Source organism: Centrocercus urophasianus, unplaced genomic scaffold, assembly GCF_019232065.1.
Source record: "Centrocercus urophasianus isolate 14NV4802_14NV808 unplaced genomic scaffold, USGS_Curo_1.0 seq_14, whole genome shotgun sequence".
Lineage (NCBI taxonomy): Eukaryota > Metazoa > Chordata > Aves > Galliformes > Phasianidae > Centrocercus > Centrocercus urophasianus.
In genome coordinates, this window is record NW_024884586.1 from 14,977,199 (window position 1) to 14,993,071 (window position 15,873).

The 15,873-nt window shown below is 41.6% G+C and overlaps 1 protein-coding gene across 2 annotated transcripts in view; it reads left to right on the forward strand.

Moving 5' to 3' along the window:
* Nucleotides 1-1,683: 1,683 nt before the first annotated feature.
* Nucleotides 1,684-15,873, forward strand: part of EXT2 (exostosin glycosyltransferase 2) — a 72,650-nt gene continuing 58,460 nt past the window's right edge. The window contains exons 1-6 of one of the 2 annotated variants that reach the window (XM_042814504.1): nt 1,684-1,750; nt 3,251-3,810; nt 3,983-4,072; nt 8,947-9,063; nt 11,764-11,959; nt 15,281-15,420. In XM_042814504.1, the coding sequence (XP_042670438.1) occupies nt 3,275-3,810; nt 3,983-4,072; nt 8,947-9,063; nt 11,764-11,959; nt 15,281-15,420 (1,079 nt within the window). In that variant the 5' untranslated portion in view covers nt 1,684-1,750; nt 3,251-3,274. Of the gene's footprint in view, nt 1,751-1,787; nt 1,896-3,250; nt 3,811-3,982; nt 4,073-8,946; nt 9,064-11,763; nt 11,960-15,280; nt 15,421-15,873 lie in introns of those variants that run through there. The other variant, XM_042814503.1, reaches the window with a different exon arrangement.

A 15,873-nucleotide genomic window follows, 5' to 3' on the forward strand; every position in this document is an offset into this window, starting at 1 on the left:
AAATTGCTTCATTCATCCCAGGTCCTTGATTCCTTGTTATAGCCGTTAGTGAGTGTTTCAGAAATGAAGTATGAGCTATGACTTACTTATGCTATGCCATAGAATGAAAGCAAAGATGGAAAAGATGTCCCCAAGACACTGAGTTTCATATTTCCCTTTTAGCACAATCTTTTATTGAAAAGGGTTTTTCAGAGCATGCTGCTTCCAGCACTGGCTGCACCAGGTACCTCGCAGCCTCTCCTGCAGCTGCCTTGAGTGAAAGGAGACCCAGCACAAAAGGCTCTGCAGCCATTTTTTTCTGTCCTAGCAGAAAACCCGTGGGGCTGTGTGACAGACAGTGAATGTACGGCACGATGGAAAAGCACTCAGCAACAAATCCCCACATGACCTCAGGAGGGTCAGATAAGGTGAGACAGAAGAGGGCAAAGCAAGTGAGGCAAAATATCCCACCTCTCTTCTACATTTATAAAAATTGATAGCCTGTTACCCAAGATGCTGATGAATATTTTTACCGGATATAAATGGCAACAGAGTCTAAAAATAGTGCTGTGCTGCAGACTTGTCTGGCTGAGCAGCATCACCAGCATACGAATGGGCTCCCTGAGGTAGACAGACTACGTCCTCCATTTTTTCTTGCTGTTTTGATAGAAAAAAAGCTGATGCTGCTTGCATTCTGTTCAATCTAAGCTCTCAATAAAATGGCACTACCACCCAAATTTTCCTGTAGTGCTGAACCTCCTTGCATGTCAAGATGTCCCCTGGCACAGGGAGGAATGGGCTGCAGCACATGGCCCAGGGGGCCGGCAGCATGCCGGCATGTGTCTGGGCTGCAGCAAGTGCTTCTGGGCTGCCATTTTGAGTGGGTGGGCAAAGGGCCCCAGCAGGCTGCACTAGGGGTGAGGGGAAGGCCTGGATGTGGTTCTACCAGGGGCTGTCCCCATGGCTCTGGGGTGACAGGGCCTCAAGGGGGGTCATGCAAGGGGATATAGCAGCACTGACACGCTTTTGGCAAAGGGGCAATTCATTGACACCTGCTTTTTAGCATGCCGCCAGTGTGTGTGGTTCTGGCATAGAGTTTTGTGCCACGGATTTATCATGCCCTGTCAGGAGGGGAGCTCATGGTTTCCCTTGGGATAGGGGCTTTTTGTTCCACTCACTTCCTATACAGGACTTCCTTTGCAACATCATAGAATCACAGAATCACAGAATCAGGATCACAGAATAACTCAGGTTGGAAAAGACCTTAAAGATCATCGAATCCAATCATGACCTAACCATTCTACCCCAACTCAAACAACCCTCTGCTAAATCACGTCCCTGAGCACCACATCCAGATGGTTTTTAAACACATCCAGGGATGGTGACTCAACCACCACCTTGGGGAGCCTATTTCAGTGCTTAATAACAATTCCAGATGCCTGAGGGAGAAGCACGATACGCTTCTGGACAAGGTGCGAGCAAGAGCTGACAGCTTTAAAAGCAGGCTGGCGGCGGCAGCTCTTTGCTACCAATTTCGCAAGCCTCAACGAACTCCACGGCAGCCCGCCTTGCCGCTGCAGCGGCGCCCTCCCGCCACAGCGAGGCGCTCTCACGACGTCTGGGCAGGGCGGCGCCTCTCTTGCTCCGAGTTGGCGGCGGCCCGTGCGCGTGCGTGGCGACGGTCCGGGCCCCGGGAGCGGCGGGCGGCGCGCCCGGCGCGGAGGGGCAGCCGGCGGGCTGGCTGCTCGCACCCGAGAGACTGCGGGCGGAGGTGAGTCTGGGCCGGAGGCGCGGCCTGCCTCGTCCTGCCATTCTCCGCCCGCGTCCCCGAGCCGCGGATGGGCGAGGAGCAGCGGAGGTGCCGCGGCTGTGGGGTCGGGTGACGCAAAGCTTGCTGCAGACGTGTGGCCTTGAAGGTAACGAGGGCGGTACGGCCAGCGTGGGATAACGGGATGAGCGGTCAGAAGCATACGGAAAGCTTTTGGTTGCGAAGGTCGTCGCGACGGGGGGTCGCGGGGATGTTACTTTGTACGGTGGGCTTTAACAGCTGCTTCGCGGCTCGCTTATTCTGTCCTTACAGCCTTTTGTCAACAACTGCTAGGTCAGTGTGTCAACCGATTTCATTATGATTATTTGTGCTTAGTGGTACTTCTTTTATTCATATTTGTTGTCTGCTGTGCAGTTGACTGCTGTCAAGGCAAGAAAATGTCCCATCTTTGTCCAGAATGTATAATTACATCACCTGCATTCTTCTTCAAGCATGGAAGCATACCAGCTCTGCAGCGTGCAGCTTGGAGCCGTGGGTTTTTACTTAATGTGGAAGCTGGAGCAGATGACCTGAGCAGCTTTCAGCATGCTACAAGTAGCTGATCCTTCAGTCATACAGCTGGAACTGTGATTCTGCATGTGAAAGCTTAAAGAACAGTCAGCAGTGGCAGCAGTGATGTGACTGTGTTTGTGACACTTTATATTACATCATATTTATTGTAAAAAAAGTGTCACTAAGACTACAGCCAACTAACCCCCTTGGCTGGTATAATGCTTGTAGTAGTAATTGCATTTATGTTCACTCTTTCTGGGAAAGTGGAGGTTTGAGATTGTTAAAATGTGTAAGGTTTCCCTCTTTCCTAACTGATATCCAGAAGTAATTATTTCAGTGCCAGAATATGATTGCTTGCACAAACGGATGTTTTTGGGAGATAAAATGTCAGTTCTAAGGTAGCCTCAGCTATGGGTGAAATAAGCTTGTGTACCTGGCTGTCTCCATGGATGAGGATCTTAGAACACAATCATTTAGTCTGAATTCTGTAAAGGTTTTTCATTTTGAGTTGGTTTCCATTCTAGGTTTTCTTTGGCATTTTTCTGGTCGAGCGCGTGCAATTTGATTTGAAGGTCACTTGGCGTTAGAAACAGTATCCTGATACCAAGTTCTGCTTGTTACATGCTATCCACATTGTGTCTCTTCACTCACATCTAAGCTGGGCGTGATGGTTTTTTTGGTGTTCACTGTGTGTACACTCCAGAGTACCGCCTGTGAAGAATCAGGGCTTCAGGTGGGCTTCTTGTTGTCATTGCCAAGTGGCAGTCACAACGAATAACCAACCATTGGCATCTTATGTTCCCAAGGAACGTGAGCATCTGAAGGAGTTTTACTGTAAATCTGCTGAGGCAAAGAGCTTGTCTTGAATGGGTTAATGTTTTTCTCTGCACAGTGATAACTTTGTGTCTCCTCCAGAGCTCAGCCTTAAATCTCTCTCTTTCTAATTTGCAGAGACAAGAGATAATTGATGCCATTATGTGTGCGTCAGCCAAATATAACACCCGGGGTCCAGCCCTCATCCCAAGAATGAAAACCAAGCATCGCATTTACTACATCACTCTCTTTTCCATAGTTCTGCTTGGCCTAATTGCCACAGGAGTCTTCCAGTTCTGGCCTCACTCCATCGAGTCGTCCAGTGACTGGACTGTTGAAAAACGCAGTGTCCATGATGTGCCTGTGGTCAAGCTTCCTGCTGACAGCCCCATTCCTGAGCGGGGAGACCTCAGCTGCCGGATGCACACCTGCTTTGATGTCTATCGATGCGGCTTTAATCCCAAAAACAAAATCAAAGTATACATCTACTCACTGAAAAAGTATGTGGATGAGTATGGGACGTCAGTGAGCAATACTATTTCCAGGGAATACAACGAGCTGCTGACTGCCATCTCTGACAGTGAATACTACACTGATGATGTCAACCGAGCCTGCCTTTTTGTGCCATCCATAGATGTCCTCAATCAGAACACACTCCGTATCAAGGAGACAGCTCAGGCTTTGGCACAGCTGTCCAGGTACTTGCTGAAACTTCCACATAGGACGCTGCAGAACTCAAGTGGAATAAAATTATGTTGGAGGGGAGGGAGGATCCAGTGAGTCAGTGCTGGAGCTAGTCTTGGACAGAACTTATCATCTGTTTATAGATAACATCTTTCTAATTGTTGTCTGTTTTTTCTTTTGCTTTAGATGGGATCGAGGCACAAATCATTTACTCTTTAATATGCTGCCTGGAGGGCCACCAGATTACAACACTGCACTGGATGTTCCTAGAGATAGGTATGAGTTTTACTGTGTTTGAATGCAGAGATCTCTATTTAAATGCCTTTGGAGAAGCAGCAAGTTCAGAACTGTAGCTGATAGCTCCTTAGCTTTTACAAAGCTGAAATATGGCTTTGTCAAGAGAAGTAGAGAAGTCCCTGTCTTGTACAGGCCAAGAGTTTGCTCCAACAGTTTATTCCCATTCTCAATTTTACAGGCAATACGATCTGTAGCATTTGTTTGTCTTAGCTCTTTTACTTGCTGTAATGATGGAGAATTTTCAGTTTAGGCTTGTATATTGTATTACAGAACCTGATGCATTTACAGAATGTCTCATGTGATGCAAAGTAGAAATCCAAAGATTGCTCCTGGCTTCAACTTTCTGATACAAGTCAGAACGTTTACATGGAATGTTTTAAAACAGATAAAACTTGACAAAACTGAAACTATGGTGATTTTCATTAACGTTTGTTATCTCAACAGTTACACTGCACTGGTAATTGGGCAATTTCTCATAGTTGTTCTGTCATTTTAAGGTATCTGGCAGGAGCTTAAAAGGCTCCTGAGCTTAATTTTCACTTGCAGAACAGTTTACTTTTGAAGGAGAAAAGGAAGTTGTAAGGCAATGCAAGTTGGAATAAGACAAACTTTATTAGTTTAGAAGCTGTTATTGAATATGTTTCTACTGAATTAGCTTATGCACGTTTAGCTTTGCTGATTTGGATCCCATGTAATCAGTCCTTCCCTTGAAGATCAAGGTTAGCTGCCTTCTGCTGAATGCTCTGTCAACAAAATCTTCCCTGAGATATGGAATTGTAACTTAGAATGTTGAGTGTAGAGCTTATCTTGATTTCTTTGCACCAAAGATGATTTAAAACATTATCCTTCAATACCAGAAGACATACATTTGGTTGTTGGCTTTTTTTTTTTTTTTTTTTTTTTTGACATGTTTGAAGAGTATGTTTACTCTTTGTAATCACATCACTGATTGTGAAGTGATTTCTTAGTTTTTGCCAGCCTATGGAATATGTTACATGGATGTGGGTTATCCTGAAGAGGGCAGCCAAGCACTGTTCTTGTGTAACCAAACCTGTAAATCTGTTCCTACAAAACTCTTTAAGATTTGTATTTCTTAACAAGGGTTTTCATTTAACAGTGTTCTTTTGAGCAGGATGGACTGTTCTTGGACTGCACGCCTGTGTCCATAGGAAAAGCAGACTTATTAAGTGAGTGCAGGAGGTTTACTACACAACGCAATGAAAATAAAATTGTGTCAAATGTCCATTTATGTCTGACCCTAACTTAGGGTGCAGAAAATACATTATTTTGATAGATGTTTTTTGTAAGTGTCTCCCAAGCTACTACAGGAATTCATGTCATTTGAATTAAAAAAAAAAAACAACAAAAAACACCTTTTTTTTCTGAAGCAGCTGTTGCCATAGCTTGCTGAGTTGACTTGCTCTACAGCTGCATAACCACTAGCTCTAGTACAGTAGAGAGGCAACAACGTTTGAGAGGTATAAAAGGTGGAAATACCTTTTTGTAGGCAGCCAGCTGTCAGGCTGTAGTAAGTGTAAATCCTGGCCACACGTGTGAAAATAAATGATCTGTGACAAAATCACTTGTGAGGATCTAGTTCTGGAAGCGCCTGAGTGCTGTCACATGTGGTTACAGTATGGTTTTGGAGACCTCTGGAGGCCTTACCTCATATCTAACAGAACAGGAGAACCCAGCATGCCTTTTTCATCTGAATACATCCACAAAGTACAGAATGGGTAGTTAACAAAGTATGCAGCACTGGTAGCGCTGTGAGGTGTGAGGCTGCAGGTTGAAATATATGTATTCTGGCAGAGTTTGATGGATTTTGAATGACAGGCCTGAACTGTACAGATAGAGCTCCATAAGGACTAGTGGGTGTGTGGGATTTTGTGGGTGACTGGTGAAATACACAGGTAGTATCTGTGAAGTTTCCTAAGGGAGTGTGGCCCGCCTTCTCATACTGAGCACTTATGGATCATGGATGTGATAGAATCATGTTCTGCTGATTTGCTGCAGAATGTGAATCCAGGTAAAGGCCTTATGCACAGAAGGGAATTGATTTATATATTATTTTTATGTCTGTAGAAGTCTTTAGCTAAGCTAGCTCACTGAGAAGTTGACTGTTTATTAAATCTTTAAATCTGATTACTAGGAGACAGATAAAAGCACTTTATTCCATAATTTCCACAATGCAAGTCTGCCTTGAGGGTGTGGAGGCTATGTTGCTGATATTAGCTGCTGTAACATATGTAATCTCCTGCCATAAAGCTTAAAAGATAAGCCCTTTATTTGTTAATAAGTATTACTAAATCTAGTATAGTAGTGTGGTTGAAGAGACTTCTTTTTCTGACCCACTCTGTAGCCGTAGAATTGAACGTAGGGATGATGATACCTTTTCTTTCTGCTTCAGCTGACAAATTGGGTTTCAGTGACTTGTGAGATCTGGCAGAAAACTGGTGATGTTGGCAGCTGGGCAGAAACACTTAAGAGTGCAGACCAGTTGGGGCACTTCCTGGAGAGCAAGCAGGATCAGTATCTGAGAAGTGGTGAAAAGTTGCTCTGAAACAGGCTCATTGCTTAGTGCTGTTTGAAGGTTATTCACCTTGACTATATTAGGAGTTAATATCTCTATTCCCTCACTGCACCACAGAATGAAAATCTGAGAGGAGTTATTTAGCTGGTGTTGGTTCCCTGCGGGTTTATTTAAGTAAATGTCTGTATGACACACCTGCTTTCTCAAGGCTGATGAGGTGCTGTCATGTTTTCACCGGATCCAATTAAAACAATCTGGTTGTAGTTTCCCAATTAGGGGGTTATAAAAAGAGGAGGTTGTAAAGTGCAAGAACAGCAATGTCTAAGCCAGTTTTTTCTCCTGGCTGGTAGTTGAGTTGATGGATAAGCCCTGGAACATGTAGCTTCAAGGGTGAGACCTGCTCATAATATACACATAACGCATATATGTCACCAAAAGGGAGGCACTGGAAAGGAATCCCAAATAAGCACTTGGATCGTAAATTCTCACTCGACGCGTTCTTGATTTATCGTCCTGTTCTCAAGTTGATTTCTGCTGCTACAAATAGTTTGCGTCTACAAGTGGTTTGTGTTCTGAGTGAAGAGTAATGAAAGGCAAGTGTTTGAGTTTGTAATTGTCATCAAACTGAAATATGTCTCTAATCCAGAGCCTATGGTTTTCCAAGAGCTTCTGGAATGACATTTAGTGAAGTCTTATTTGTACCAAAATGGGTTATAGGAACGCTAAACGGCTGCGCTGCAATTTAAAGCAGGAAGTGAATTATCCTGCAGAACACCTTGAAGGGAGCTAGAAGAGGCAGAACATGCTGGTGTTTAATCAGGCTGATGAGTTCTGAGGGGGAAAAATAATTAGTCTTGGATGATAACTAAGTAAAATCATAATCTGTTGTATAAGAGCAATAGAAAAACTGCTCTGAACACTATACTATGCATTTAATTCAGTGATAGCTGGAGACTACTTCACCTGTTGTGTTTTCAGCATCTCATCTGGTCTCATACTGATGTTCTTCTCATGTTACTGATGAGACCTGCCTGCTCTGGTCTCAACTGTGGCAGTGGGCAAGGTTGTGGTAAGGCTGCGGGCTGTAATTTAGCTGCTGCAATGGGTACAGTTCCTCAAGCCCCTTTCCGTGTTGCCTAGAGTGCTGCTGTATTTGTGTCCTTCTTCTTTGCCTGGAGACAGGTTTCTGCAAATTACTTTAAGTGGTAATTAAGACAAACACATTATCTCTAGGGCAACTTTGGGAATAGCTCACCTTGCTGTTGGTGACGAAGGACTAAAAGTATGATCAGACGTTTCAGGAGTCTCAGAAGAAGCTGGATGAAAGCATATTTTGGAATCAGATGATGTGTTCAGTGTGCCACCTGGTCACTGGGGATGAAATGTAACTGAAAAGCTGTTGGCCTCTAATCATTTGTTCAAAGAAGCTAGAATTGGGATAAGAGATAATAACACATTAGTTTCTTCTGGCACTGAATGGTGCGTTGCTTTCTTCTGTACACATTCTCTTCTGTTTCTGAAAGCTCTTTCTCTCTATGTTATGAAAGGTTGTCCCATTTAGGAAAGGCCACAGACAGAGTCATCTGTCTAAAGAGTTAAAATGTATCTTAATTTATCCATCCTTGGTTATTCTCATGCATTCTAGCAGTGTCCCAAGCTGCCTCTACTCTTGGAGATTGGATTCAGAGCATACTGAGCTCTCGTTGTGGTGTGTTCTGCTTACAGCATTTTTTTCTAGTGATAGGTGAAAAGAAACTTAAAAGTTTACGCGGTTGCTTTGAGAACAAAATATAAACTAATTTTATTTGCCATAGAAGTCTAGGGTTGTTACAAGCTGCCAAAATGCTGTATTTTGTCTGGACTTGTACCCGAAATGCTGCTTGTCTGACACTCTGAGAGCTGTGTTATGCACTGTTTTAGGGCAGGCATTGAGGAATATGTTAACTGATATAAACAATCAAGAAAGTATTTCTTTAAATTAAAATGGACTTAGCGCATGTAAGCTTGAAAAAATGTAGGGTGATTGTAATGACAGCAATAGATTCCATTTCCCTATAAGAATGCAAAAATGGTCCTTTCCTCAGTGATCATATGCCACTGCAAACATTCCACTGATGACTGTATCCAGTCTGGCAGTAAGCCCGGTTCAGGAAGGCTGAAGTGAATCTAAAAACTGCATGAAAAATTCCACTGACAGAAGTTGGGAGAAAAACTGTTATCTCAGTAACTGTTATTGCTGTTCTGGTAATGATAACCAGTAAATCATGCTCTGAGTCTGAATGATTTACATTCTCTGTTTATAGTCTCTTGTATTTTTCAGAGCTCTGCTAGCTGGTGGAGGCTTTTCCACGTGGACTTACCGGCAAGGCTACGATGTCAGTATTCCTGTGTACAGCCCTCTGTCTGCAGAAGTGGATCTGCCAGAAAGAGGACCAGGGTAAAGTGATTCCAATGAATTGGCAAAGTACATTGAATATTGCGTGTGATATGGATACAAATAAAATACAAACATATCTGCTAGCCTCTTGGCAGGCTGGGTCAATTTGTGTAAGAGTTGGGCTCATGTGTGGCTCTTCCTGTTAAAATACGTGATGGTTCTGATGCTAGTAGCCTTGGCTAATCTGCCAGGGTGTGGGTTACCTATGAGCTGGGGGTATAGGGGAGATGATTCTGTCTTCCCACTCCAGAGACTGAAGTGTGGTAGGTGATAGTCTGACAATGTTTCTTGGTGATCCACTCCAGAAACTGAACTGTGAAACAGGACAACAGTGTTTCTAGTAGCATTAGATTCAATATATCTAGAATACGTTTTTCAACTTACAGAAAATAAATAAAAATAGTTGTTTTGATGTTTGTTTTTAAAATTTAGGTAAAGCAGAGCTGTAATTCCAAGTAGCATTGATTCCCTAGTAAATTATATCTTCAGATCACTTAAGATACTTAAAAGCAAACTAATGACAATAAATTGTATATATAGCAAAGACAAAAGAAGCATTTGAATAAGCCTTTTAATTACACAGCTGAAAACTTCCCTGTAGCAGGTTGTTACCAGTGTTGTGGTTTAAAAGCTGAGCAGATTGAGGCAGTGGGGTAAATGTGCTCTTACGGATTATGAATCTCAAGATTGGAAACGCAGAAGCTTTAGGGAATTTCTTCTAACAGCATCCTCTAAAGAATATGGATTTGTCAGAGTTGAAGACTGTTGCTGAAAGGGTGCTGCTGATAAAAGACAAAAACTGGAGCTTTGGCTACATTTGTCTCCTCTGGTAAGGGCAACATTCTTGCTATTGCTCTGGGCTGCTCCAGAGCAAGGAATCGTAGTTAGTTACAGGACTAAGCTGTACAGTAGAAGTTTGTTTTACCCACACACGTTATGCTCTTGTTTATAATGCTTCCGGACCTGGCAGGTGTAGGGACACCTGGTTGAATCCTAACTGATACGTCACGTCTCAAGTATTATGGCCCAATGTAGACTGAGAGCATGCTTTGTATTTCTATCTGGAAGATATAAACATGATCATAAGTTTCAGCATGTGTAGAATCTGTTGCAGAGAGAGATGCTGTCATACTGGTCGTGTCCAGATAGTCAACCAAGTGCTGTGTCAGACCATTTTTGATGGGAGGTTTGTGTTCTCAAACACACACAACTTTTTGTGAGGAACAGACTGCGGTCTCCAGAGTACCACCTAGCGGCCAGTTAGCGTTACTAATTGAAATGTTCACAGGTTTCTTTGCTTTATGCTGGAAGACAGTGACAAGAGAACAAAGCTCAGGTTCGAGCTTGATTGGGATAAGTAATCACATTCCATTACACTGAAATGTTATTGCCTGCTAGCTGCAATCTACTTTCTTTTGTAACAAGATTTGATAGCTGGGTTTGGGTGTCATAGGATGATGATGGTTTAAAGGCAAAATTTGATTTTAAACGCCCAATCAATCCCACACAATCTTTCACTGGTCGTAAACGTCCATTATCACTAGTGTGTGGTGGTATTTCCTTTTTTAAAGGCAAATCCTATTTTTGTTCCTCTTACAGAGTTGAACAGAGAGTTTGTGATTTACTGGCCTTTTGAGTTGGATAATTTGAAATATTTTAAATCCAACTCTGCAAGAAACATATGTTTCTTGCAAACTGTTTGTAGCAAGATGGTGGCAGCTGCAGGCTTAGGAACAAGAGTGGCTTTAAAAAAATTCTGTTCAAGTCTTCTCTGCTAATTGGATCCACTGAAGTGACCAGCAGGGAAATAAGTAAAAGAGGTGAGAAGAGCAGCAGGAAAGGTCTGACTTTATAAAGTGTGTGTTTGTGTGTGTTTTCAAAGCTGTAAATTAAAAATAGTATCATGTGGAGCAGAATTGGAATCCTAAGTTCAGGCCTCCTATTTCCTGCGTTATTTTGGCTGCGTGAGGGCACGCTCTCACTGCGTGTTCCCTCAAATGGGAAGCAGTAGAGTAGTTGGACTTATCTGATCTGCTTAAAAAAAAAAATCAGACTAAATGAGTATAACATTTGTGTGACATGATATATTCCAGCATTAACAAATCCCATTTTTTAAGGAGAGAGCTTCTAAACTGCGATTGTTGTTGTGTGTTTTACCTCCAGGTCTAATTAAAGCTGTGAAATAATTCAGTGTTGAAGCACATCTTGAATATTCATGGTTTTGGGATGTGGTAGGACTTAAGAGGGAATAAGATCAGACAGTTCAGCATTTTTTTTCCAATTAAAATTGATTAAAAAAAAATAATAATAATATGGGAGGAGAAAACAGTAGCAGCATTCGGTGTCCTGTCTGCTTTGTAACACTGCACAGACATCAAGCCTCAGTAGCAAGCTGCTTTATTATATAGACAAGTAATGTTAATTTCAATTTATAAAAGAGGTTATAATGCAAGTGCCTATTCATACAAGCACTTTTTCTGTGTATGATTTTATTTGATATTGTAAATAATGCTAAGCCATTTAATATCAAAAATTAAATTATATTGCATTCTTTCTTGCATTGTCTGAAAATCTGATTTTGGCACATGTCTACATTTAGCAGAATGAGATTAACTTTTCTAGAGTGGAAGGGAACATGTTGCCAAGCACCTTGGAAGTAAACTGGCATTGCTGTCAAGTAAACTAGCTGTGTTTTCTCAGTCCCCGCAGGTATTTCATTCTGTCATCTCAAATGTCTCTGCACCCAGAATACCAGTCTGAGTTGGAAGCTCTTCAGGCTGAGAATGGGGAATCGGTGCTGCTCCTTGACAAATGTACAAATCTGTCAGATGGGGTCCCTGCTGTTCGCAAACGCTGTCACAACAATCAAATCTTTGATTATCCTCAAGTGCTTCAGGTAAGACTGTCTCTTCTGCAGATTTCTCTTTCTCTTGGTGACTGTCTTAGCTGTGGAGCTGTTCCTGATAGGGAACTTGTTTATATTTCATTCAATGTTCTGCAAATGCACAGTTCATTAGATCAGCTGGGATGTTATATCCCAACTTTATTCTGATTTTTAAGAGAATGAAGAACCGTGTACTCAAACTCGTATAGAGGATACACTGCAGTCTGGAATACTGCTTAAGTGTAACAACTTAATGGGGTTGGTCATGGTGGTTGTGGTAGTACATGATAACATGGTGTAAACTTAAATAAGGATGTGGAGATACCACAAAATCCAGCTGTAATGAGAGGTGAAAATTTTGAAGGTCAGGCAAAATTGATTGCTTTAAAACTAGGGAAGAACTTTAGAATCTACACCTCCAGAATGACTGGTAAAGTGACCTTCAGTAGGCATGAGTTTGAAATTGATTTCTTAACGATTCTTCGGGTCTTGTTAGATCGAGCTTAGAACAGTGGCCTGCTTTGATAGTTGCAGGACAGATTAAAATGAACTTTGCAGAGCTTATGTATATATTTATTTTTTGAGGGAAAAAAAGACTGCTACAAATACAGTTCATCAGGTTGCATTTTTTGTATGCAACTTAGTAGTTAAACTCTACAAAATTCTCTCTGTAGACACGATGGACTGAGCTAGAAGACTTGTCAGCATGCAACTATGAAAATATCTAGGTGAAATGTGTTTGATGGCCTTGGCCCAACTTCCAGAGGCCTTTTGATGTGTCAGTGAAGATAAAACTAGGTAGTGTTCTCAGACCCCTGGGTCTCTTGGCAATTCTCTAACAGAGAGGTGCTTTGGCATGTGGTGTGGTGAAGTGAGTTATGCCATAGGCCACTGTGCTCTGTCTGTGGCCACCAGCACATAATTTGTCTTTGAACTTCAACAAATGATGATAAAATAACAAACAGGCTGAAGAAAGGCAAAGTTTCCACCCCTCCTGTTATGTTTTGAAGGAAATATGTTTAAAATTCCTTGGGGAGGAGGGGGAGAGGGAGAGGGAACAACGGGTCACAATGAGTCCTAAACTTCCAGTCAAAAGGGGAGGAAAAAAATCTCTTTGCTGTATTTCTTTAAATACTGACTGGATAGCTCAAGGATAGCAAGTCAGAGGATCTGTATCTATATCTTGCTATGTATTATTTTATATCTCTGAAGAGAGCTGGCACATGCAGAGATTGTTAAAATACTTTCCTTAGCAGAGCCCTGCATCTCCCTTTGGAATGTCTGGCTGATAACAGTGGTGATGTGAGGAGATGTATTTATAGTAACCTTTGTCTAGACAGGAAAAATGGTTATCTGGGCAGATGAGCATGTGTGTCCACATCTGGACTCTTCTTTATCTTCCCCACCCCCTTCTCCCAGACCTTACTAGGATTTCTTCCACCTGTTTCTTTGTGATCCAGCAAGTGAATGGTTAAAATGTGTTTGTTCTCTCTGCTCCTTCCATTTTCCCCCACCCTTCTTTTCCTTCTGTTCTTGTCTGGGAGTAGGGGAAGGAGGAAGCCTGAGGACTGATCCCTGTTCATCCTTTCCAGCACTGCCTGTACAGATTTTTTTTCTAGCCAGGCTCTTGGACTTTGGATTGCTAAAGCCTCCTGTTAGCACTCTTCTCTTGGACAGGATTCTCAGACTCTTCAGTACTCTACAAATATGAGCACAAGGCTCACAATTGCACTAGGAAGCGAGTGAAGATCCAGCAAATTCTGTTGTATTTCCTAGTTTCATTTTCATGTTTTTCTACCCTGCCTTCCTGGCTCCTTCTCATCAGGCCACAGAATGCTAACTGGAAAGATATTTTCTTATCTGTGCAAGCCCTTGTGTCAATTTTGATTTCTCTTTCTTAGATTTGGGAATAATACTGACTTGGAGTTTTTCTCTGTAGAGCTAAACTCTCCAAGTATGTTTTTTTTTGTCATCTTGAATCTGTAGCAGGTTTCCTCAGTAATGTTGAAGTGAACTAAATACCGTATCTGCAGCATAGCCAAGATACTTTCTCTGCTGGAGTTTCAGCTTGTGGCTTTTCATCTTGTGTGCCATGGGCATGAATAAGCTGTTAATATTCTTTTTTGTGGAATCTTTTTATGTCTTTGAAGCTCCCTTTAGCCACCTTCCTCCCATTTGTACCCCTTTGGAATAAGTAGTCTTGTTGAGTCTTGTTGGTCACGCTCTTGAGATAAGTTATCATGCTTCTTTTCCCTGGAAGTGCATTGCCTAAAACTAAATACGCTGCTATGTCTGGGGTCCTGCAGTACTGAACAGAGTGAGAGATTACTGCCATTCTCTTAGGTTGTGCTTCTTTCTACATTCTTTTACAACCTATGGTGGAGTGATTTAAATTTTTTTTTTTCCAGTAGCATAACATTGTTGTTGCACATGAATATTCTTTCTTTTCATACCTTTTGTATGAAATATCCTTCTCTGCAAAACGCAGAACATAGCCCATTATTTCATGCTCTGCATTTGTGCTGTTGATTTTTACCTAAATGTTGAAGGCTATATGTGTATTTTTAGTCATTTTCTCAATGTACTGTCAAACTCTAATCTTGTTATCCATTATGTTTCTTAATCTTCCAAAAAATGTCAACCATCATCACATATAATAAGTAGTGTAGTCTTAATTTTGCTCCTCCCTTAACTAAGAAACATTTTGGATGCTGCAACTAGGATAATTTTTTTTTTTTTTTTTAACTCTTTTGATTCATCACTTTGTTTTTACCTGTGAGCCACTGCTAACTGCTTTTTATGTAGAATTCTGTAACTATAAAGCCTCTAAGGGTTTTATCAATCTCATGATTTTTTTAAATTTCCTTATGAAAATGTTATCAGATGCCAAGTGTGTTTTAAGATTGCCTATGAAATCTGTTGTGTCCCTGTTATCCTTATAGTGGAAAAAAGTTGGTTTGGCATCGTGCGTTTTGTACTTGATAAGTTCACACTGCTTTTTGCTCATCTTGTTATGCCAACTTTCAAACTTGTTTTTTCCACCTGAATTTTCTCAACTAGAATTCTGAAATTAGAACACTAAAGTAAAGCTTAGAATAATCTTGTTAGCTGATTTCTCTGCTTTCCACTTAATATTTATGAGCCACTAGTAGATAAACTTGAATTTATTGGTGACTCAGAATACATTGGTAGCGCAGTGCAAGTGCAAGTCTGCTTTCCTTTTGCCTCCCCCCCCCCCCCGACAATTTAAAGGGCATAAATGTACATACCTACTTCAACTCTAATACTGCTCTTTTTTCCCTCATCATTGTGGTGGGTATCATTTGTTGACAGGAAGCTACATTCTGTGTTGTTCTACGTGGAGCCCGCCTCGGACAGGCTGTACTGAGTGATGTTCTTCAAGCCGGCTGTGTCCCAGTCATTATTGCTGACTCCTACATCCTGCCTTTCTCTGAGGTTCTGGACTGGAAGAGGTTTGTACCATAGCTGCTGTACATCCAGTTTGCACCTAAGAGGCATCCATTGTATTCAGTGATTTGAGTGAAACCACTGTAATAAGTCAAAAGCACTGGTAGTTACAGTGAAGAGAATACTGAAAAAGATAAATGTGATCTTGGCCTTTGATGTATTCATGTATCAAAAACAAGAGAGGAAAACAAAGGAGGCAGAGTTGATTGAACTGTTTGTTTATCCTGTAGCCAATGATATCTTTTCCAAGGCAGACTTGCTTTGTTTTCTTAAGCTTGCATTTAATGATGACTGATCTGCATTTAGACTCTTAAGAACAGAATGTGCAAAAAAATGGCATCATCTGGATGCTAAATTTATTATACTATATCATGATTCTTAAGTTCATTTGAGACTGAAAAGCATAATTATTTTGTAGTTGTGTATATTGTGTTAAGAGTCTAGATTTTATTTTTCCA